This window comes from Chaetodon auriga, chromosome 6, assembly GCF_051107435.1.
Source record: "Chaetodon auriga isolate fChaAug3 chromosome 6, fChaAug3.hap1, whole genome shotgun sequence".
NCBI classification, from domain to species: domain Eukaryota; kingdom Metazoa; phylum Chordata; class Actinopteri; order Chaetodontiformes; family Chaetodontidae; genus Chaetodon; species Chaetodon auriga.
In genome coordinates, this window is record NC_135079.1 from 7,368,581 (window position 1) to 7,393,690 (window position 25,110).

Genomic DNA, 25,110 nt, shown 5'->3' on the forward strand with positions numbered 1-25,110 from the left:
TGCTGCTTGTGTCAGGACACGGCAAACCGTGGTGCTTTTTTTAGTTTGCTATGATAATACTCCATGGCCTTCCTACAAAATCTCATGTGTAATCTATTTTGGTCTTATTATCCCAGCGGTCACAGCTGTTTGTATGTGCTTTAGAGCAGTGGTTCCCAACCCAAGGGGCCGCAAAGTCAGTCTGAGGGGTCAGAAGAGACATTTAAGCTTTGCCAAATTGCGTTCACTTTTTCAGACGTTCCTCTAATATTTCCTTTTTTTCTTGCTGATAATTTCGCCTCTCGCAGCCTCTGAAAATTACTGAAATAAAACAGAAAAGTCACTCTTTGGCTGACCTTATCCCAGGCATATGCAACCTGCAGACATGTTTCGAAGGGTCACAAGTACAGGTGGGCGATTGGACGAATACAACAGCTATTGGCGATTGGCTGAGCCCATTTTTTGTTTCTTCTGGGTGATTATTTAGGCGTTTGTAACAAGACAATTAAGCTCGTTTAACTTGACTTCAGAAGGTGTACCTTTGTATTTTCCTGCGTAATAATGAAAATAGGTGTAAGAATATATCCTTTCTTGACATTTTGTGAGCTTATTTTGTTCATCAGACGAACAGATAATGAAGTGAACTCGCCGCTCGCACACATCTCGTTTACTGTGACTGGAGAACAGAGTTGCTTTGATTGAGGGACATTTCCACATCTCCTTCCGTTTCTGTCAGATGAGCTCTCCTGTCACAAGCCTGTTATATCAAAACAATGTGCGATGTGCTCAGGGCTGAGAATATAGCGCTCGCATTCACTGGCTGACATTTTCAATCAACCTTATCGTGACTCAATCGAATCTTCACTTTAAGACAGCTCCATGCTTCAGTGATGTCTCTGCGAGGCCGAAGCCGGGCCTGAGAGAGCTGGACAAACACCGTTTGTTCAGCGTCACCTCGCAGCACCGGCAGCATGATCAAAACGAAGACGGAAAGTATATAAAAACATAAACACACAAAGCCGGGGCTTGTGCGCTCTTATAAAATTGCGGTCACAGGCGCAGACACATGATGGAGCCTCTTGGTACGTTGCCATGGCAACTGCCGAGCGAGGGGTGGGGGGTGGGGGGGTATCTGAGACGCAAAGTGTTAACATGGTGGCAAGGCCAAAGCACACACGCACACACACATCTACAAAAGCAATGATTCTTCCAATGCAGCAGCGAAGGACAGAAGATAACTTGGCATTGAGGTTTCATTGCTATTTCACAACTGACACACACACACACACACACACACACACACACACATATGCAGCAGAGGGCTGTGTCCTTGCAGTGGGATGCTGCTTCTTTACCAAAGCAGTCACGTACAGAGTCATACATCACGTCTATTAGCTCTGTGCTTTTATACAGCTCATCTTGCCATTGGCTGCGCGAACACTTAGCCCCACATAACTTTGTGGACCCGAGCCGAGCAGCAAAAACATTAAGATAGCAAAGACGCCACAGCCCGAAAGACAGCCAGGCAGAGGAAGGAAGGACGGTGACCGAATGAAGATGAATTGATCGGACGAACAGACAGAAAACAGAAAGAAAAAGGCGGAGATGAAGAGAGATAAGGTAGAGGAAGGACCTCAGGGAGGACGGCAGAAATAAGAAAGAAGCAGGAGGTCAGATATAGAGAGGCAGACATAAGAAGATAAAGGCAAAAACAAAGAGAACGATATAAAGAGACAGGTAAGAGACATACAGAGGACAGAGAGACGAGTACAGTATACAGACAGACACAGGTAGACGAACACAAGCAGAGACAGAGGAAAAGTAGAGGCAGGAAGGGAGAAAGAGAGCGGTTTACTGTAAGCTGACGAGCAGAAAGGCCAGTCAGAACAAAACCGAGACGCAAGCAGAGAAAAACAGAAACAGAGACAAAAGAGGAGACGAAATACATAAAAGATAAAATCAGGGAGGAGAATGTACAAGACAAAGAGCGCCAAAGTAAGACTTCTGCACGCATTCGATGCACAAAACCTTTATACGACCTAACACAGAGACCGCACGTGGGTGTGTGTTTTTATCAACGCTGATCGATCCACACCGAGACACATTGCACACCATTCCACCTTAAATTACACTGAAAAACAGGTGGAGGTGGAGAAAGCATTAGTGCTGAGCAAGTGGAAAACACAGGCAGGAGGCTGACGACACGCTCATCTCTGAGCGGCAGAGCGGCGAGGTCAGAGCATTACCTGCTAACACACAGAGCGGCATTTATGTAATGACATGATTTTTCCTCCTTGTTGTTGTTTGTGTAAAGGTGAGATGCCACATCCTGTTTTTTTTTTAAAGATGCAAACTCACCACAGAGATCCAGAGAGGAACTCACTGACAGACTGTATTCCATATACTGCATTACTTCACTCCTTCACTCGTGGCACTGTGCCATGCCAGTCTTCACCCCAGAGGCTGATACGGCTGCCAAAGTCTACAGTCATTCTGCTTGACCAGTACTGTAGTGCTTCACGGGATCATCTCCAACACGGAGTCCTTGTTTAATAGCTTCTAGACAAAACAAGCCATTCGCACTTTTCTTCATCATTTCAGATCAGGTTTTTAATCTGCACAGCGATTGGAAACTGAACCACCGCAATCGGTATTTTCAACTAGCGATTCTTAAATGAGCCACTGAGGATCAACAGCATGCAGGGTTTCACGCCAACCAATCAGCTTTGATTAGTTCCGTCCTCCTGGTTAAACGTCTTCTAATCAGTTTCCTCCACTTATTGGCACTAATTTGCACACTAGGAGCATCAATTTGCTCTTCATCCAAAGGGCGAGCTTCTACCTCGCCTGTGCCCAGGAGCCGCCGCGCTTTTAATGCTAATTTTACCACAGTTTACACTGATTTTGATCCAGTTTCTATGTTTTAAGCAAATACTTCTGCACCTGTGAGCAACACTTTGGATAATAAGATAAAAACTGGATGATGCACAAGGATTCAGTTGGCTGTCCACACACGAAAGATTTAAATTTACTTACAGAAATCCTGGGAGATAAGAAAGATTCCCTCCATCAAGACAAACGTCTTCAGGCTTATTGCAATTTATTTGTATGTTTTTCACATAAATATGCTTTTTTGAAACTGTATAATTTTGCTTCACCTTTCGCATGTGTTCTCAGAAGACGCTCATTCTATCTTTTGAATGCTGAATTGTGCCTTGAAAACCCATGTGTGACACGTAAATAAAAACTAATTCACTAAAAGCGGTGAGAAAAGCTACAATCACCCACACATTTGTACTGCAAATGGTAGTTTTTAAAACCCAATTTTTTTTGCAGAACTTTTAAAAGCTAATTTCAACCATTTTAAATAGCTGCAAGAAAGACCAAAAACAACAAGAACAAGCTCTATAATATAAGGTAAACTCTGCATTTCTCAGCCTGGTGCCTTTCAGTTTTGTGCACATGTTCCACTGCATCATGAAGGTTTGACTCTGACAGATCAGCAGTCATCTTCCTCATTGCAGGCATACCAGTCACTTGTTAACCACTGGAAAGACAAAATCAGCCCAGCACTAACTTGAGGTGGGTGTGATGGAAAAGCTGTGCTGATTATCAGGATCACAGTACTGGTTCAGCTTGACAAGTGCGTACATGTGCATGTGTGTGACCACCTCGTCATGAGGCCGTGTGGGAGCAGCAAATATGAACCGCGAGGAATGCCCTGTGTGTTTTAAGGTCCTTACTGTCATGTAAAAGTGGCCGAGCTTCTAAAGGCAACACTTGTGCAGTGATGCATGTTTAAAACAGGACAGATTTAAGTTAAATCAATATATAATTTAATTTCTACTTTGAAACTGGTAGCGCTGTTCCAGCACATGTGATTGTGTAGCACAGGTTGAGACAGGAGCCTCTCAGCCTATAACCCTGCACTGTGGAGGTAAATAACTGCAGAATGCGCCTTGTTATGTGTGTGGACATGCCCAAGCTGCTTCTTACACCCTAACCCAAGTGTAAATGTGATGTGCACAGATCTGAACGCAGGCGCTGCCCGTTTCAGCTCTCACGCCCCAAAATGGCATCTGAGGTTCCAGTGTTAGACTTACAACAGCCCAGCACATTTTTCTCGCCCTGCATGGTTTACTTTTAGCACACAATTAGCAAATAAGCTCACAAAAGAACTGCTAAAGAAGGCATTTCTCCTCCCACATACAAGTATTTATGTACACGATGATTAGTTCAACACAAGCCTACTTGAAAGGGGCGTCTTGTTGTTAGTCAGCGGAGAGCAACGTCCGAGCTGCTGATCATTCACACCTGAAGACCGCTCGTGTCATGCAGTCTGCAGAAGCTCATCATAACTGCAGAGGAAATGTTAGGTTGTGCTGGAGGGATGTGGAGCATACTGAACAAACAAACAGGTGTAAAATGAGTTATTTGACAGAATCCACAGGGAGGAGATGGAAGCTGAGACACCACTGAAGAGCGGATTCTTCACCACTACATTCCTCATCATAGCACACGGTGTAATCGTGCCTGAACAGCTTTGCTGCTGGAAACTGCTGACGTGACAGGGCAGCAAAGAAAATATCAAGAGTGTAGAGGTAAAACAACTTCTACATGTCCTTCAAAACGAGAATTCATTGTCTGAGAAATGGAGTTCCCTGTCCACAATTACAAGAATCCAGTGTCATCATGACTATTAACTGTCTACAGTCGACATCAACATCAGCATCAACTAAGAGCTGCACTGACAAGTCCTCCAGGCCAAGTTATCACTTGATTTTTTTTTACAGTGTATACGCCGATAAAAACTGGTAGTAAAATAAAGGCCCGACTCTCAAATAAGAAGACAAAAATGAGGCTTTGTACTAAATTATGATCACTTCTACTTATCAAACAGAGGGAATTAGAAATAAAGGCAATAAATACAAGGCCGCTTTCAATAAAGGCCCCGGTCACAATTTGAGAAAACACCATTGCATAGTTTGTTCACCAGAGAGCAGGGACAAGTGATCTTCACACTGTAAAATATCCCACGTAGTATATACCTTACAACCTCACAATTCTTCAAAAAACACAAATCTGCAGGATCTGTGTCAAGATTGATCGCTTCTGCTATGAGTTTATGTAAAAAATGAATGCCAACAGATTTTTTTAACTCATAAATATCAATACTGGTCTGAAAATCCAAATCCTGACCAACATACAGCCTTAGAGTCACTGTAGACATCAGGATAAGGCTGGCAATACTATATATTTTAGGTCAAATCCAAAGAAATTACCAAAAAACAACAATATGTTAGTTCATCTCTCAATACTTTCTCACCCCCAAGCCCATTTTGTTCCTACTGAAGATGTAAATCTTCTAAAAATGGGTCATGAATATACTGAATGCTTTCATTTTTAAAGGGTTAATAATTTTCCAGGAGCTGTTTCTCTCAGACTTTACCCAAACAGGAGTAAATACTGTTTTTGCCAGGGACTATTTCCAGCTATGATCTGCTGCCTTGTCAGTATTTACAGCAGCAGGACGGCGTGTGGAATTGGCCATGTTCATTAAAATGAAAAACACGTCACCTGGTGCAAACATGTGGTGCTTGTTACTAGTTGTTTTTAACAAATATGGAGGTTTATGGCACAGAAGATTAACTTATTTCAGGTTCTGAATGAAAGGTGTAAATCAGCACAGTTAATATGTTTTTCTCATGTTAAATTCCATCACATGAGTAAATCTCGAAGACAGAATATGATCAGTGTCTAGTGTTGTAAAAGCGAGTTTGTGATATCTCAAAGTCTGCACAGTCCGTCTCAGCTTCTTTTCATTCCAGTCCACACATATCTTTGGCCTGTTTTTGCTGCTTGTGGGGCGAGTCCTCCGTCTGAAACAAATGAGCAGCTGAACCAGTTAAAAGAATTCCTCAATCCCTTATCTATTCCTGTTCACTTGTGAGGAATCTCGGTCTCACAGTGGTTGCCCCATTTAATGACACATATCTACCGAGAGCGAGAAAAAAGAAAAGTACGAGGATTTTTTTTTTTTTCTTGAAAAGATCAGTGAAAAGAATGAGAGAGAGTTACTATAGGGACTTTTTTTAACAACTACGAGTGCCTTTTTTTTTTTTTTTTTTTTTTTAACATTTTTAAACATTGTGTCCATTGTGTTTGTTCTTCCTGCTGAAGTCGGGCCAGACTACACGCAGCTGTGCAACACAAAATTACAAAAATACATTACTCCCATGCATCTTGAAGCTATTGTCACGTCTTCTTTGAAATTAAATTACATTTATTTTACTCTGCAATCCTATATACAAGACAAAAGAAATATGAATTGCAGCTTTCTGCTTTCTGAAGAACTGGACTGAATAACTAAGTCCACATGCCTTCAGAGGCTTGACGTCAGTGACGTTTCCTGCTGTTAATGACAAAGAAAGTCACACAACGCTGCTAACGCATCTCCGAACACCGAGAAGCCGCACAGAACAGCTGACCGCTCCAAACTTGATGACTCATCCTTAAACATGTCTCGTTATCACCAAGGTAACAGGTATTCCTTAGCAACAGGAGCATCATCCTCCACTCTCGATGTTAAGGCGTGGGTTTCAGACCGCGGGTGTCCTTCAGCTCTGCTTAGCCATTCCGATGGCGGCGTCTCTAACTCTGATTGATTCATCGTTAATCTTTCATTCTCTCCGTCTCCTCGTCTTGGCCCGTGTCGGCAGGACAGCTGACTCATTCTCTCCTCTCCTCCAGAGTATCTGTCTGTGTGGAGAACTGAGATCTCACCGTTATTTTCAGGACGCAGCCTGCTGTCTCTGGCTGCGCTGCCCCCACATAACCTCTAGCTGCACATTATGGTTCTGCGGGATCCTGTTCCATACCACCAGCCATCAGTTCGATGGTATTATCATAAGGCGCAATGCTCGATTCTCATACAGTACACGGTACACTGTGAATATGAAATGTGACTGCTGCCATTATCTTGAACTTCTGTTTTTGCTTCAGAGGGATTTTCACCAGCAAACGCTGCGAATGAATCAACAAGACGAAGCAACGAGGCAATAGGCCAAAACAATATCAACCCCTGGACATTTAAAAGAGTACTCCACTGATGTAGCACTGCATTCCTCTAACACTGATGGACTCGCGATGGACGGCTGAAAAGAAATAACAAATCGATGCAGCAGAACCAGAGATGTAGTCTTTCGTTTGCTAGTCGTGGCTAATGTAGCAGCGTCTCCCACACAGACTATAATTCAGCAGGCCGCTCAGGTACACTAAGTATGTTTGGTGACCCATTTTAGCCTTTTTCTGTTTTTATTTATTTTTTTTACCCATGTGAACGACGGCATTTGCGATCGATTAACTCGTGGACAATCTCCCTTTTCTACCTGTTCATTCTGCTGGCAATTGCTCATGTGATGCAGACAAATGCAGGGAGAGAGAGACGCTCTCCGGTATTATGTCCCCCTGTAAATGCACTGACGGTGGTCCGACCTCTCCTGTTTAACGCAGCCCTACTTATGCTTGTAAGTGCACCTGGTTGGTGCCGATTTTTCCATTTGGCGCCACGCTGGTTTTCATCATTTCTGTAAGTTACATTATTAACATCAGCTCTTCCACATGCAGCATCTGCTGCTGTGAAAACAGAATCATGGAGGCTTTGTTTTTCAGACTTTATAAAACATATGGCTGACAAAGGAAGTCAGCAGAGCAGACTTTTATAGAAAGAAAGGAACAGAAAGAGGCAGGACAAGCCAGTGTGTGTGCAGTAGAGACAACAGGTATTGGTGTGTGTGTGTGTGTGTGTGTGTGTGTGTGTGTGTGTGTGTGTGTGTGTGTGTGTGTGTCGGGAAAAGAGAATTGAAGGGAAAAGCAAGGTGAGCAGATTCAAGTAGATTTTGAGTAAACACTAAAATAAGGTGAAGTAAGATACAACCTTCCAGAAACAGGGCAATGTACTCTTCAAATGTTTGCAAGCAGATGGAATTCCCCTTTCAGGCTTGTGCAGGTGAGCTGGCAGGAGTCATATCACAGTCTTAAATGTCTGTCAAAGGGATCCTGGACACTCACTCATGCAATTCTGAAAACACACTGAATACGTTTTTTTAGGGGCAAAGACTCTCAAAATAGTTTCCAGCTATTTGTGGGCAGCCCTAAGTGCAATGTTGCTGAGCAGCACTCCTGTTAGTGAAGAAGGAAAAATCTCCTGCTATTTTAAGATTCATGGGTTGTATTGACTTCAAATCAGAATCCCAAACTTTCCATCGCACTGGTAATATTTTTATAGCTTAACACCTGAGAGTGGTTTTTGTTTTCCCTCCCTCTGGTGTGTCTGCATTTTCAGCATTCTTCCTGGAACTGTTTAGAATACCTGAGCGACTAAAATGTGTGGGGTCCCCTGCAATAACCACCGAGGACTAAGATCCATTGCATGGAAGGAGCGTTTCGGTGACAAGACCAGTAACACTGACACTCACAAAGCATGAAGAGACTGATTCTGTAAAACATGGGGCCTGTGCAAAGCAAGCAGCTCCTAATTAATAGACACAGAAAAACATAAATAGTCTGCTTTGTGCCGCAGGGTTCAGGCCACACCAATCTATAGAGGCTGAATCGACTGTTGCTGAAATTCCCCACAGGCAGCCGATGGATACAAGACCACACACTACGCTGCAACAACTGAACTCTACAGTAGATATATGACGCACAGCGTATGTGTATACACACAGGCACAAATGCAAACACACTTAAAGATGACAGGCAACAAAGGCTAATGAGCAAAATCCATTCAATCCCCTACAGAATGCTCAAATATAGAGATGTCGGTGCAGTAAAATAAACTTGCAGCAGCCAGACACTCATCTGTGACAGCATGGAAAACCCTTGTGATAAAACCAGTTGACTTGGAATAAAATTTGCATTGGAAAACAGGAACAGTGCTCTGCATGGCTGGTGGGGTGGCATATGTGCGCATGTGTTCACAAAACACACACACACACGACGCCTTGAGGCAGTGAAAGTCAAGTGACATAGCTGCAGACCCAGTAGAACAAGCACATTTCTATCTCCGACACACAAAGACTAATATCCACATCCCCGAACACACACACACAAAAAAACACATGCACACTACGAAAGTCACATTCATGTTCACATTCGTGTGTTTGAGTGCGCGTCATGTGTGTTTTCTGTGCTCTGTTGTACAAAAATCCATTAGCCTATGGTTCATGGTTTATTCCGCTCAGTCTAGAAACATCTAACAGCAGTTCTTACACACAGAGCCGATGGGTATCTGCTCTATCTTTCATTGTGCGGTGCACTTTACACTCTGCACTCTGCTCTCCATTGTGCACGCATTCACTGCATTCTGTATTTATACATTCCAATGACGTCAGCCAGCCACAAAGCCTGTTATTGTGGAGGTGACATCCGCCCACACTAACTTACAGCAAGCGAAAGCATCACAAGAAGACTTTCTGCATGTATGTCACATTCAAACGTGCTGTCAACACATAAATACACAGTGACATACAATAATAATCCGTTTCCAACCCCGTTCCAGAAAAGTTGGGACGCTGTATAAAATGTAAATAAAACAGAATGCAGTCATTTGCAAACAAACTGTGTTTACTTGCAGTTTTACAAACAGTTCCTGAGCCAATGTAGTGACATCCTTCACACAATCATGTGTTCACAAAGTGGTGAATCTCGCTCCATCCTCACTTTTTAATGACTGAGCCTTTCCAGGATGCCCCTTTCATACCCAATCATGATACTATCACCTGTTATCGATGAACCTGTTTACCTGTGGAATGTTCCAAACAGGTGTTTTTAGAGCATTCCACAACTGCACTAATTGCACTAACACACACTTATTTAATTATGACAAACAAAAAAAATGGGAGACATAAGGAGGAAAGTATTGTGCTACAGTGTATTAAGAAAGTTAGTTATTACATTTATTATTTGCAAGACAGAGGTGACAAGTTTGAGGTCGTTTCAGGGAAGCACAGGTGTAATTCATAACATTAATGCAAATTTTCTGCTCACTAGGAAACTCAAATGGAGTGGAGCTCTCGTTAATGTTATTAATTACACCTGCATCTGTTTAGATTTTACAAGAGAACTTCTTTGAATTTCTGTCTCAAGCCATGTCAGTGTCAGTGTCAGCAGTCCTGCTACATTGTTTTCCTCAAAATTAATGCCAAATTCAGAAAAAATAGATAATATCATTAGCTTAGCATGAACGGAAGAAAAAAGCTGCACTTCTTAGAGAGAATGACGAAAATGGAGCTTCCCTTTTCCTTCAGATCTAAAGTCCTCTATTGCCACGATCATGGGTCATTCTATATCTTTTTCTGCAAATTTCATATGAATGCATTATTCGGATGGCAAAAAAAAAACCCAGCAACATTTAACCCTGTGTATTAACAACTGACTGAACTTAATACTGACTGTAGTCCACAGTGATCAAAACCCTGCAAATACCTTGCTCAGGTGGAAATTTCTTTTCTAAAAAGATATTTTAATCTGCCCAAGATCATTAGAAGCAGCACAGAAGAATCATGTAATTGCTAGTTTGAGACAGCTAATTGTTAGCAATGCCGCTGCAGCGCGCTCACAACTCCCAAGGGGCTTCACTGATAGCAAAGACCCCATCTCAAGCTCACAATAACCCTCCTGAAAAACAACATAACATTATTAGTTTTCTGAAGCAGGCGTCAAATGATTTATATTAATCACTGCCAATCAAAGGGAATGTCACCCTTAATGAGATCCATATATATAACCGCACCCCAGGACAACAATAAGATATAATATAGGCCTGTCAATCTAAGGAAGAGCCAAAATGGAGAGCTCGTTTTCATGCTTTAATGTGGAAAGCATTTTTCCATGTTTGTATCCAGAACCACAATCACTGTAATTTCCACAGAACTGCAAAATTGCAGAGGTTTCCACTGGATTAAATTCCTCTTCGTTTTTAGCTTATTCCCTGCAAAACGCACGTAGAAGGGCAAAAATCAAGGTTGCTTAATTTGAATTGCTGCTTTGGTGTGTTTCAGAGATGGATGTGCTCCTGAGATTCAGCTCACGACATCAATGCAAAGAAGGACGTCTTAGAATTAGCAGCAATCATTGCACCATCTCTGCTGTGACAGATCCAAGCCTGTTCGCTGTCTGCAGCTTTATCAGCTGCTGGAATACAAATAGAAACATGGTTTGGCTGGATTTAAACCGCGAGCTGTGGCCTCGGTCACGTGTCAACAACAACAACAACAAGAAAAGCTTCAGTGCTGGAAAAACATTAGCATGAGAGGAGTGGGAGAACTGGTTAGGACTCCTGTTTGCTTCAAAAAAGCTCTTTCTAACAAGAAACTCCCAGAGTACATCCTTTGATCTGCCCCGAAAAGATTTTATGTGAAAACCACGCTCACAACACGCTCGAGTAACAGCTTTCCTATTGTCATACATTAATTTGGCACAAAACAACAAAGACGTTAGAAATTCTAAATGGATCAAAACCAAGACAAATCTTGCTGAAATCTGGACTTGACTCTGGTTTTGCGGCCCAGATATGACGACTTCAAATGCCTTGATTTGTCCAACAGTCTGAGAACTGAATAATATTCTGTGACAATGATCGAAAAAAATAACAAAACAATTACAAAAACATACTTTTTTCCTGAAAAACACAATAAGGAGTAAGACGCTTTTTTGAGTAATGTCTGCAGGTATTCCTTTGAGGCTCCACCCCAACAACGTCCACCAATAAAGTGGGCTAGCCTGAGACGCCAAACTTCTATACATTTTGCATTTTTGGACATTTTTGGACCAGTGCAGAGATAAAAAACATTATTTATCCTGTTAGTCCCGTCAATCCAGACCCCCTTTGCTTAGCTGGCTCATTCTTTGCTCCCCTACATGAGCCTAGCAGAGGACGACATGAGGGATACCTCGTTAAATAAGATAAAACAAACCACACGCCATAGTCTGGAGACTTAGCTTTACCAGCTGAAAATGAGAAGTCACACCCCGTCTCAAACTTTGCCCATTAGTCCTGTCAATCCAGGACCCCTTCAACACTACTTCCCTCGTTCTTTCTTATTCCTTCCTCCTCTACCTGTTTCGGAGGGCCCTGTGGCGCAGGCGAAGCACACACAAGGCCAGTCCCCATTTCTTCTTAGTGGTCAGACTCGGGCTTAACTCCATAGAGAGAGACGGACGGACAGACGGACGGACGGACGGACGGACAGACGGACAGACAGAGAACACAGCAGCTGCCGCTCTCAGCTGCAGATTCACAGATACAGCAGAGGAGGGACGAGTCGAACCCAGCCTCGAATTCCAGCCGAGGTCACGTGGAGCTGTGACACCCACCTGCGAAGGATCCCTCTCAATGACCGCTTCAGTTTGGGGTGTGTAGGCACGAATGCACACACATACTACAACATAGTATGTGTGCATCTATTTACACTAAAGAGCACACACACACACAGTATCTCACATACAGCTCAGAAATGCAGCACCCACTACACATTAGCACCTCTCCATCTAAGACCATTAAAACAAAGCCGTTACCTAAAATACACTCTGAACACACTGAAATGACATCCACTGCAATTAAGCTTCCAGACATCGCTGCTCTCAAAAATACTTTATAATAAGATTTGCACGTCAGCTCATTAGCATGCCAGCGTGTCTGGAGTCAAAGCTTTACGTGCAGAGTAGAACTGGCGTCCCATGGTGTGTGACTGGGGTGAGAGCTGCCCGAAAGACGAGCTGTGTTATGTGCAAAACCGGTCGTAATCGGTGGAGATGATTAAAAATACAGTGTTTGTTCCCGGGTGAGAAAAGTCACATGGCAGCTATTTGTGACCCTCATCGAGTCACGTGGTATAAAGAGAGAGAAAACGGTGGTTAACAGAACTTCACATGCAAAACTTCAGCCGTAATTTTGGTATGTTATTCTATTAAGTGGCATAATTAACCTATTCCAATTCTGTGTGCATAAAAGAACAGGCTAAAATGAGAAAATCCTTATTGCTTATGCCAAATATATGTCACACAAGGCAACAGGATAATGTATTCAGAAGGCCTGCATGAGAAATGAAAGCAGCAGTGGTTGGGAAATGCTATCAATAAGTTTGGGGGGAAATTAGAGCACTTGTTCACTTACTTTAATATTTCAGGGCCTGCATAACATTTCTACAATATCCCTGTGGGACCTGCAGTATCTGACATGGTTTAGTTAAATACTTAGTGTCTTTTGTACTACATGTACTGCATAACCTAAATTCTAACATTGCTATAATATTGTAAAACATTCCTCTGGTGTTTCACATCATCAGTATTGCATAGGGCTGCATCGAATTATCATTTTCATTGTGATTGATCTGCAGAATATTTGTGCAATGAATTGATTCTTTAGTGTATAAAATGCAAAATTTGGAAAATGTGAATTTCCCAGGGCCCATGTTTATATCCAATTCTTTGTTTTACCTAATTAACTGTCACAGAATTACATTTCAAAATGAAATTTCTTTTAATTTGAGATATATCAGAGTCAGAACTGGTTTATTGCCAAGCAGGTTTTTACATAACTATTTTTGGTGTATTTTGGTGCATAACAACAAACACAGGAAGTTAGAAAATATAGAGTGAGATAAAAAGCGAGTACTCCAAGTCACGAAGCATTCTTTTTTCTTTTTTTTTTTTTTAATGTTTACTGAAGGATGAGCCCGCTCTGGTGTGTCTGTTTTTGCCAAGTTGAAAGCCACATTTTCCAAGCGGGACAATGAAGGCTGAACTACAATGACAGAAACCCAGAAACTATTCACATTTGAAGCTTGAACCAGTCCGTTTTGGAATTTTTGCAAAGTAAAATGATCAAACAATTAATCAATTATCAACAGAGCTGAGTAATTTTCTGATGATGACCAAATAATTTCAGCTCCTTGTGATTTGTCCACATTTATTTCAGTCTTAATTAGTTATGTAATAACATGAGTTCTCTTGTGGCCACTTTGGTATGTTTTTCTCTCATATTTGCCAGTATAATATCACAGGGCCTGTGCCAATGAGTCTCTCTAAATTACAGAAGTATTCAGAACACACCCAGATCAGGATCGCCACACCCAGCCAGGCGGTGCATGGCAGCGGCAACAGGCAGACACACACCACCATGGCGTTACCGGACATTTCAGCCAGTTTAAACTAGAGGCCTGGACGTGAGCTGAGCGTGCAGAGCTGGCGTGTTGACAATTTGGAAGAGTTTCCCAGGTCCAGAGCTCAAGAAACCCCACCTACTCAGGGCTGATGCAGAAAGCCGACGCAAACAACACAACACACCCGTAACCGTGCTGCAGGAAGAGGCAGAACAGTCGAACAGTGTTCTCAGACACAACAGATGAATATTGTTCTCAGTTATGCAGCAGACGAGTGACTCAGCCCTACAGGGCATAAGGCGTTGATGAGAGGGGTTATGTGTTTGTGTGTGACTGTAGGAGGAGACAAAAGGAGACAAAAAGTGGCACCTTCCAATGCAAACGTGTTATCTCTTCACATACATGCATATGCAAAGCCGCGCAAACAGACACGTCTCCCCACAAACACAAACAGGCCATTATCATTCCACTGCTTCACTGCTGCAGCATCGGTAGAAATTAGTCCCCCGGTGACCTAGCATTACCCAACACACTGCGCAAGTCTGCAGAGAACCATCTATCTTCTCCCTCCATCTTCCCTCCTCTCCTCTCCTTCCCCCCTCTGCTTTTTATCTTTGTCTATCCGAGGCTTCCCAGCCGTCTGCATCAGCTCTCTCCTGAGGTTTCTGCTGTCCTTTCCCGTTCTCTGCTCTCTACGTCTCTCGGTCTTTCTCTCTCCAGCATTCTTCCTTCGGCTCTATCATCCACCTCTCAATCAGTTCATCTCTCTCCTAGGGCTATCCTTGTACCACGTTTCTCTGCTCCTCTCCTCCCAAAAATATTTCCTCCCTCTCCCCCTTCCCTCACACTTCCTCCATTTCCCCGTTTCTGCTGAATATAATTTACACAGTGTCGTAGCAGCAAAGCCGACTCCAGAAAGGCTAATACGCTGATGGCAGATAGCTGTAAAATAATGAGAGAGAAAGGCCCTAGCTGCATGCTAACTATCCACACTGCAGCTAAAGGCATTACACAGCGAGAGAGGGCAACTAAAGGAGAATGTTTTCCTCCATTTTTTTCTTCAACAGGCTCCTTTTGCATAATGGGAATACTTTCTATTATTAGCATTCTCAGAATTGCTTATCAAAACTAACAATTTCCTCCAGCGCAGTCGATGGCTAACAATCAGTGTTAGAGCTGTAAAGGGGATATTATGCCTGAAGAGTTGCAGGTTATGCCCAGTCGACTTGGCTATGCAATGATGTAGAGTCAGTACATTCAAAGGTAGACAATATAACTAACATGCACAAGGAACCACAAAGGTGTAATGCAACAACACTCTAACTAGTTACTTTTCACAGTCAGCAACACTGTAACATAACAAATTCCATTTTAATGGCTGTGATCTTGTAATGTAACAAGTTACTATTAAAAGTAACATTACCCAACATAGCAGCACACTAACAATGTAAACGTGCCACTTTACAGATCCAGAGTAGGACTGTTATTGTTACCAAACAGGACGCATGTACAGCAAAGGAAAATAAGTGCAGCTCAGATTTTTACACTGGATTAAAATTAATTTCTGCATTCTTCATCTTAGTTAGTTCCAGTTTTGATGTTGCACAGATGGAACATGTGGTGCACATTTTTATCGAGATGCATTTGACAGCTCTTCTACAATGACCTCCCAGCAACAGTCACAACAACGATGAACAGGACCAGTGCCGCCGCTAGTTATAAGACTGCCGTTACATGAGATCCTGTTCCAATAGAGAAACTGAAACCCTCCAGAATGGAACCAACACCAGATGACAGAGGGAGATACGGAAGTTTAAAAAAAAAGGCTAGATAAGAAGAGAGGATAAGGGCAGAAAGAGAAGGAGATAGAGAAGAGATGAAGAGATAGAAATGGGAATGAGTGATCTGACATAGGGAGCAGCACAGGAAAGACTGGAATGTTGTACATGTAAACATAGTGCGTCAGAAGGGTCTGGGAACACTGGACACAAAAACATGAAGGCAAGAGCAGCAGAACACTGAGCCTGATAACACGACAAGCACTCATGCTGCTTATCATGTGGATCTAAAGGCAAAATTCATACTTTCTTCCTACGAAGCAACATTTTTGTGGAAACTTGCTTAAAGCTTTTGCCAAAGCAGCTGAGTATTCTCAGAGAGGACTGCAGTCGTCCGTACGATGGGAAAGTGTGTCATTATATTAGCGGTCAAGGCCACTAACGTGAAAGGGTTTTCACTCTAGAATCCAGGCTTTTCATGAAATAGACTTGGAGTAGGGTTAACACGTGTAGCCAAACGGGTTCGTATCAGAGGTCAAATTGGCTGCACACTGAAAAAAATAAATAAAAGCTAAAAGGGTTTCCTCAGATGTTGTGCTGGCAATGCTTCTATGACTGAAATGTTGATTTTTCTTGTCATAGCCATGCTACCGACATGATGGCCACATCAGTCTGTCCATCCACCACTTTGGTCCAGACTGAAATGTCTAAACACGGATGGACTGTCATGAAATGTTTTACAGACATTCATGTTGCCTGGAGGATGAATCCTACTGACTTTGATCGCCTGGTTTTTCATCTAGCACCACCATCAGGTCAAAATTTCAGTTTGATATCTGCAAATCTAATAACATTCCCTTCAGCCTCAGCTGTTTTGCGGTAATTAGCAAATGTTAGCATGCTAAGATGCTAAACTAAGAGGGTTGGATGGACACGTGCTCAACATCAGCATGTTAGTATTGACAGTGTGAGGGTGTTAGCATGCTGATGTTAGCATTTAGTTCAAATTCATAAATACAGAGCTCCTATAAATTCCCGTGTTCTGTGACATGTAATCAATAGATTTCTTTTTCAGTGGGGAGTATTGTCATATGATGTGGGACTGTTAAATTACAGAAAGTCTGGATATTCTCCACAGCCACTATCACCCTTCAGTGTATAGATTTTTCATCCATTCTGATCTACAGTGCATGTACTGATGCCACAGTGTGACCTTTGACCCTTTACTACAGTTGCTGATACCCTGCCGAGGCACTCGCTGCAGATCAGGTGCCTGGGTCCGGATCACATGACCCTCTCCCTCGGGGGTATCGCCATGGTGATCGCATTAGACACACTAGTCGTGAGGTGTCTTGTTCGCGGCTGCTATATGTTTGACTCAGTGATTCCTGTTACTGATTAACCACATAGGATTTAAGTGAGCAGGGTGGAAATTCCCAGCGTTACTCTACAGGGAATCGTGGACAAAGTCGTGCTATGCAGTCAGGTTAGACCTGTTTGAAAGGCTTGAAAATTTCAAACCAGTTTTGACAACACATCCACCTGGAGGTGGACGTATTTACCATTGCTACATCTCTAAAAGGCCTCTGAGGGCTACGACAGATAGCATGTGGGAGCATACGCCCTTCTCCGTCTGTCCCGAATGGAGACTGGAGGCCAAATAAAAGAAAAAAGAGGTGGCAGGAGAGAAAGTAGAGGCAATCACTTGTTTCTTTGCAGACATAAGACGGGGGCTGGTGGGGATAATGGAGGCCAGGGAGGCAGACAGGCAGGGCAGGCCGGCTAGTTTGCTAGCTAGCTCCCTGCCACGCTTCATTAGCTATTGTCATGTCGCTGCCTGGCTGGGGCCACTTGTGTGTGTGTTTGCGCACCCTGTGTGTGTCTGTAGCGATGTGGGTCGGACCAGAGAAGATGGTGGAGGCCATATAGGCCAGTCGAGGCTACATACAGTGTGTGAATGTGATGACTGCCATCGCCCATTCTTCCATAGCTGGATGTTTTCTGCTGCATCGGTCTGGCTCGCTGACCGACTGGACACATTCCAATACTCCAGACAGCCTCCTCGGCTGCTCTACGTGCACTACACTTTTCTCCTTCTGTTTATCTTTTGCTGAAGTTTAATCTTTTCAGCTCTGCTCTGGCTTTTTCCAACACACAAATTTGGTTTACTTTTAAAGCTGAGACAATTAGTCAATGAATTGATCAGTAATGGGACAAAAAAGTTGTTTTTCAGTTAAAGGAAATACAAAAAAAATCCTGGTTGTACCATCTCAAACTTGAATGTTTACTGAATTGGTAGGCTTCCAAGATGGTCAACTGAATTGGGGCTGCAACTCGCAATCATTCTCAATATCCACTAAATTGTGGATTATTTTCTCAATAAATCATTTAGTCTAGAAAATGTCCCCCCGCTCATCACAATTTCCCAGAGCCCAAAGCCACATCTTCAAATGTTTGTTTTGTCCTCCCAATAGTCCAAAACCCAAACAAAAGCAACACATCCTCACATTTGAGGACCGGGAACGAGACTGAAGTGATCATCAGTCATCAAAATAACTGCAGATTATCTTCCTCTCACTCAACTGATTGGTTAATCTGCTCACCGTCGCAGCGCTAAACTGAAGATCTTTGGGATCTGAACCTGTTGGTCAAACGAAACAAGCAATTTGAAGACATGACCCGAATTTTTTTTTTTTTTTATCATTTTCTGACATTTTACAGACCGACTAATCAAGGACATATACGCCAGCATAATATTTAGCTTCACATACCTGTAATAGATGTAATGTGTGTGCATTTGTGTCTATGCTGCTGCTTCTCACCTCTTGTATCTAACATCAGATCATGGGAGACAACATTTATTTATTACATTTCTCTGTCTATCTTATTTTGCCTCCCACCTTTCCCTCTCACCCGTCTCAATTCCTCCCCCGCTTCTATCCTTCTCCTCCTTCCCTCCCTGCATCCGTGAAGAGTGGCAGCTTCAGTAATCACAGTAAAAACCATGCATCATCCAATCACACTTACAAGGTACAGACGCGCACTCACACCCACAGAACCACACACACACACACACACACACCAGCGCTCAGGTCATGTATATGGATTACATGCTAATTTAAAACAATGGACCCACCTGTCATGTTTGACGTCACATTTTCAACAGCTCACCTAAGCTCTACACTTCTTCAAACACACACCTGAGAATACACACAGACTGAAGGCGAGGTCGACCCAACACGTCTCTCAACAGCTACGAGCAATAAACTCCTGACCTTTGGGTGTTTATTTGTGCAACTTTTGTTTAATCCTTAAAGAAAGTCTCTTCAAAGGACATAAGCCCTCCACCCAACGGCGTTGGTTCTGACCTAAACTGACGTGCCGTCACCCCACAGAAAGAAGCTTTAAGCCGCTCACACGCACTGAGGATGTCAAAACACATACATATCCGTATACGCACACACACACTCCTTGTGCTCCATCCATCTCCATCTCCGCCATGCCTCAAGTGCCAAGTTACACAACAGGGATCGTCTTCTTAATGCTGGAGCTCCAAGAGAAATTTGTCACAGTGCCGCCTCTTGCTCTTTTCAGCCCCAACTCCATCCATCCTTTTGGTTTAACACACACAAGCTATCCAATCCACTCTGCCTTATTGTAGATAAACATGTTACTGCACATCCCAAATGAATCACTTCAGATCTATGAGAGTGCGTGTGTGTGTGTGTGTGTGTGTGTGTGTGTGTGTGTGTGTGAGACGCCTGGGGCCCAGATGGTGTTGTAGACAGAAAAATTGTGCTGATATGTCCCAAATCACAGGCCCACTACAGTCCACACACACACAAATAAAAACAACAAATAAAAGTATAGGTCCAACTTCTAAAGGAGTTCATGCTGCCATTATCCATATTGGGGATGCAAATAATTGTAACTCACATTCTCAATGAATCAATCCATTTTCCACGAATCAGTTATGAAACGCCCCAAAAAAAAAAATCACTCAAGTATGCACGAGTGTCATATTTATAGTGATAAAAGCAGCAAACATTTGCCATTTTTGCTTGATAGATGACTACAATTTATCAACAAACAGGTGATGAATCCTTTTCTGATTTGCTATTTCATCAATCAACAAATAAGTGCAGCAGAATTCCATATATCATTGTCTTTACATGTTTCTGTTAGCGGTAGGATGCTTTCCTGTACTTGCATCTCAATAAGTCTGATCTCTCCAACATATTCTTCAATCAATCTCTTTCTTGAGCTGCCAACTTATGCAAATGAAAAGTAGAACGATGCACTGAAAGAAAGAACTGCTGTGTTTGGTATCTGCGAGCATCCAGCCCAAAAGGCATCCCAGCTGTCCATGTAACACTCACAGAGCTGCAGATTCCTCTCTGATCCTCTGTGCACAGCTCAGCTTGTGGCATTCAAATACAGCTTTGAGCACAGAGGTATTAGCAGCTAGCCCACTCCTGAGGACGATAACTGATAGCGTTATTGGGTATTTATGAATTAATTCAGAGAGATGAGGAGATAAAACCTCATGACTAATTATACTAACACCTCTGCTAAGCTACTCCCAGACTGGTCAACCTGAGATGGAGAAAACAGGCTCTGTGGCACTGCATTGTTGCTGTTGTCATCTGAGATGCTGCAGCCGTTAAAGAGGGCAGCAGTGTGTGTGTGTGTGTGTGTGTGTGTGTGTGTGTGTGTGTGTGTGTACGCGTGTAGCTCTTTGTTGTGACCCGCCATGCAACAAGGGACTGTTGCATTATTTTTAATTACAGGCAGACGACTGTGACCCAAACAATAGAGGAAGAGAAAAACTAACCGAGTGATGAAATCCACAAATCTCACCACGCCAGGGCTGCCAGATGATACTCTATATTTATGTGTGTGTGTGTGTGTGTGTGTGTCTGAGGTCAGGAATCCAATTTTGCTTGTCTGGATGCTATAAATATGAGTCCGTATGATCATTTCCATCTATGCACTCACCTTTAGATGCCTTTCTACAGTACGAATCTGTGTTTGCTGCCACTGCCTGTTCCTCCAAATTAAACCTCACTTCATGTCCATTCAAACTGCCAAAGTAACGCCGCTCTCCTCTGTGCCCAACTACCCATGTAATAATGCCTGATATTGTTAGTGCCCATTTACTTCTGCCTATCTGTGTGCCCACTGCGCCGTGTTTGAGTGTGCCAGTCTGGGGCCTGGCGCTGGGCTGTGTGGATGGCAGCGGCTCTGCCTGATCGTACTTGGCACAGCATCAGTGGCTACCTGAGTCATCCAGTCTGCCTGCTCCTCACCCTCCAGCACCCGTCAAATCGAGCTCTTTCCACATTTGCACGCTGAAAGAGGAATGTGGGCTTGGTCCAAACGGATCTGAATGGATACGGGTTCTGATGCATGTGGTAAAGAGGCTCGGACACACGTCACGACTTCGACCGATTCACGCTTAGATCCGCTGCTCAAAACAGAGATGGAGACTGCCAACAACAGCACCTTTGTTCTCAAACATCTCCTCGTCTTTTTTTTTTTAAAGACTTCCTGAATTGACTCCGTCACAACTGAAGTGACTCCCAGAACTATTAGCCAGTACAACAACAGAGATTTTCTAAGTCAGGATCATCTAAGCAACCCTATAAGCAGTACAACAGCACTCACTTTGATCTTGTAAGTCTGCATGGGAGGGTCTAATTGGACATAAAGACGCAAATGACTAAAGAGGCCATTAATCTCTGTTGAATAACAAGGGTGGGATGGTTTCTGAATCATGGCTAGCCTATACATGTGTGTCATTGTGAACTATCCCATCAGGACAATTTGAAATGATGCTGATGTGTGTCTTTGTATGCACGTTCAATTAGCCGCGGTGCACCATGTGACCGATGATGCCTTGTGACTTTGTTATTCGTGCTTCAGACCGTTACTGGATGCTTTCACAACATGTAAATCTATGATGCACTGAACCCCTTCCAGCTGCTCAAAATGTGCTAAACCTGCCTCTGTGTGCTGTATAGACGTTGTGTGGCCTTCATTGTTCAGTAATGCTATGCACTGAGGTGCGTCATGTGGCGAGCTGTTGTCTTGCATTGCTGCTGAGATGCGCTGCCGCCACTGCCGCCGCCGCTGCTGCTGGCTGTGCTAATGTTGACGTGTGTTGACACTCTTGCTGTGTAAGCTCTGAGCTCCAGCGCCATAAAGAGACAGTATGTGTGTGTTGGTGTGTGTGTGTGTGTGTGTGTGTGTATGTTCTTGTTATTGTTGTCATAGATGTTTCAGCCTCAGAAGGCAGCAGCGGCTCCAGTGTGTATCTGTGCAGAGGTGTGTGGATTATGTTTTAAGAGGATGTGTGTACTGTGTATGCTGCATGTGTGTGTAAGGATGCTCTGTTTTAGCAGCCGACTGAAACGTTGCAGCACCATGCAACAATGAACTAATGCGTTTTTTTTTTCCCCTCCTCGCTACAGTCAGACTGCTGTGACCCAGACAATAGAAGAAACCAGCTTAGGACACACAGACAGAAAGAGAAAGAGAAAGAGAGAGGATGCACACAGTGGAGGAGCTGAGGGGGTTGGGAGTGAGGAAGAATGCGAAATAATAGAGAGAAAGAAGGACATGCACGCAGACGTTTGAGGATGAAATGACAGACAAGGAGAGAGGGAAGGAGGTGTTACCTTTCGGGGGACGAGGATTTCTCCGAGTTCACGGACATGAGCGGTGCCTGTTAGCCGCTCGCTGGCCGAGGGACCACGGGAGACGGCGAAATAGAACAGAAAGATGCTGTCTGTCTTTTTTTTTTTACTCTTCTCTCCCTATCTCTCTCTGCCGGGTGTCTGGAGAGGAGAGGGTTACTGCCTCCCCTCCTCCTCCTCCTCCTCCTCCTCCTTCTCCTCCTCCTTGTCCTTTTCCCTCCTCCTCTTCCTCCTCTCTCTGTCTCTCTTGTCCTCTCGACTGGAGGAGAAGAAAGGATGGAGGACGAGGCTCCGGCAAAGGATAAAACAAAAAAGAGCAGCAACTGTGCAGTGCGCAATCTGGCCCAATGTGTGTGTCTGCCTGCGTCGGCGTGTGTGTGTGTGAGCTGATAGCGAGAGCAGCAATGTCAGTCAGGCGCCCCTCCTCATGCCCCAGTCTCCTTCCTCCCTCCCTTTCCTTCCTTCCTTCTTTCCTTCTCCTCTTTCACCTTGCCTCTCTCTCACTTTCCCTGCTGTCACTGAAGCTCCTTTTGGTCCTCCTCTTGCCTTTGTCTCCTTCCTCTCTGCTGCCGCTGGTTGAACCGGGTGATGAAATGAATGCACAGGCTCTCGATCCACAGTGTGTGTGTCTAGCTCTGTCTATGTCTCCCTCCCTTCCCTCCCTCTCTCTCTCTCTCTCTCTCTCTCTCTCTCTCTCTGTCTAGCTGGCTCTATCAGGCCTTCTGCAGCTCTGCACAACAACAGAGCCCAGAGCGAGCTGGAATGTTCCACTTGGTGCGCAGGCGGAGGGGTGTTGGCTCGCCACAGCAACAGGAAAATGAATGCGTTTCTCCTTGAGGTGCACACTCCCTCCCCCCTTCCCCTCTGAATTAGTCTCTCTCTCTCTCTCTCTCTCTCTCTCTCTCTCTCTCTCTCTCTCTCTCTCTCTCTCTCTCTCCCAATTGCCTTATTACGACATCCTGTATCTCAGGGCAACGCTGCACAGATCTGCCTTGCCCCCCTCCCCTTCTCCTCTCTATCTGGCATCCCCCCCCTTCTTTTCTCTAAACCCCATTTCCACCTCTGTCTTTTTTGGATGCTGGATACTGTTTATATATATATATGTGTGTGTGTGTGTGTGTGTGTGTGTGTGTGTGTCATCCTTTCCTGCCTCCATCCCCGTCCGTCTATTTTCTCGCCCTCTCTCTGGGCAGATGGGTCAGCTTCTACATGAGTGAGCTGCTCACAGAGAGGTAGCCAGAGGGTGTTGCCATGATGGGGGGTCTATCTCTCAATCTGACCTCGATATTAGCGCGTGGGTGTGTGGATGTGCGCATCTATATGTATGCGTGCGTGCATGTGAAAGTGCACAGCGGGGGGTTGAAGGGGCATCCTGAGGTTAATGTGACTGACTGGGCATCCGGGGGGTCACATGCAGTGTAAGTGTGTGCAGCATCTACAGGTTCTGCCTCTAAGATACTTCAGTGATTATGCTAATGATTCGTTGACTCATAATGATAGATTCACACAATAAAGGTACGTGGATCATATGAGGAGGTAAGGTGAGGTGATGTGTGCTGTGAGATGACGGGGTTTTTAGCGAGGCAGCTATCCCTTTAATATCTCCATGTTTTAGGTCATTGCAGTCAATGCTGCACATTAATAATCACAGCTGCTTTACGGCGATGTCAGATTTGTGGGGTTTTCCATCAGTATGATGAAGTATCTTGTTCTGTCAGCTATTTAATTTGCTGGATAAGCCAAAAAAAGTGTCATCTGATAACTGGCCGTCACCAGTCACATTGATCTATGGATGGCAGGGTTGGTTTGTCAGACAGTTGGTCGGTTCACCACTTTGGTCCAGATTGAAATACCTCAACAACGACTGGATGGATTGCCATGAAGTTTACTACAGACATTCAAAGTGGCTGGTGGATGTACGCTACAGACTTTGGTGATCCCTTTACTTTTCCTCTGGCGCCACCATGAGGTTTGCGTTTCAGATGGATTGCCATGTGAGGTCATAAGCATATTCATGTCCGCCAGAGGATGAACTGTGATGACTCTGGTGATCCCCTAACTTTTCATGTAGCGCCACCATCATCATCCATCTAATACTTCCGTTTATGACCATCCGCCTCAGCTGTACTTTGTGTTTGGCGACCATCATATAGCTGCTAAAGATTAGCATCTTAGCATTCTGGCATTAGTAGTTAGCTCAGCGAGCAGCTAGCAGTTTTGTTTACTTATTTAATCCGTAAAATGTTTCTAAATTGAATTTCCAGATTATGGACGATATTACAATACAACGGTAATTTTAAAATATTGTGACACATAAAATTATCTGTATAATTCAAGCCTTTCTATAAAATACATCTGTTCCACTGTTACGCATCAGACAAAACTCTTTACACAAGTAAACAAAAATCTCAGTGACTCATTTTGTTATTTTTAAATTAATTTTTTAGTTTAAATCATTATTGTGAACAACAGAATTTCGTGAAACCATTA

The 25,110-nt window shown here is 43.7% G+C and overlaps 1 protein-coding gene across 6 annotated transcripts in view; it reads right to left on the reverse strand.

Annotated features, from left to right (window-relative positions):
* The window catches only part of srpk2 (SRSF protein kinase 2), a 68,873-nt gene that overhangs the window by 24,809 nt on the left and 18,954 nt on the right, over positions 1-25,110 (reverse strand). The window contains exon 1 of one of the 6 annotated variants that reach the window (XM_076733518.1): positions 22,603-23,277. The exons of 4 other annotated variants lie outside the window; for them this stretch is intronic. In XM_076733518.1, the coding sequence (XP_076589633.1) occupies positions 22,603-22,640 (38 nt within the window). In that variant the 5' untranslated portion in view covers positions 22,641-23,277. Of the gene's footprint in view, positions 1-22,602; positions 23,278-25,110 lie in introns of those variants that run through there. One more of the 6 variants, XM_076733519.1, reaches the window with a different exon arrangement.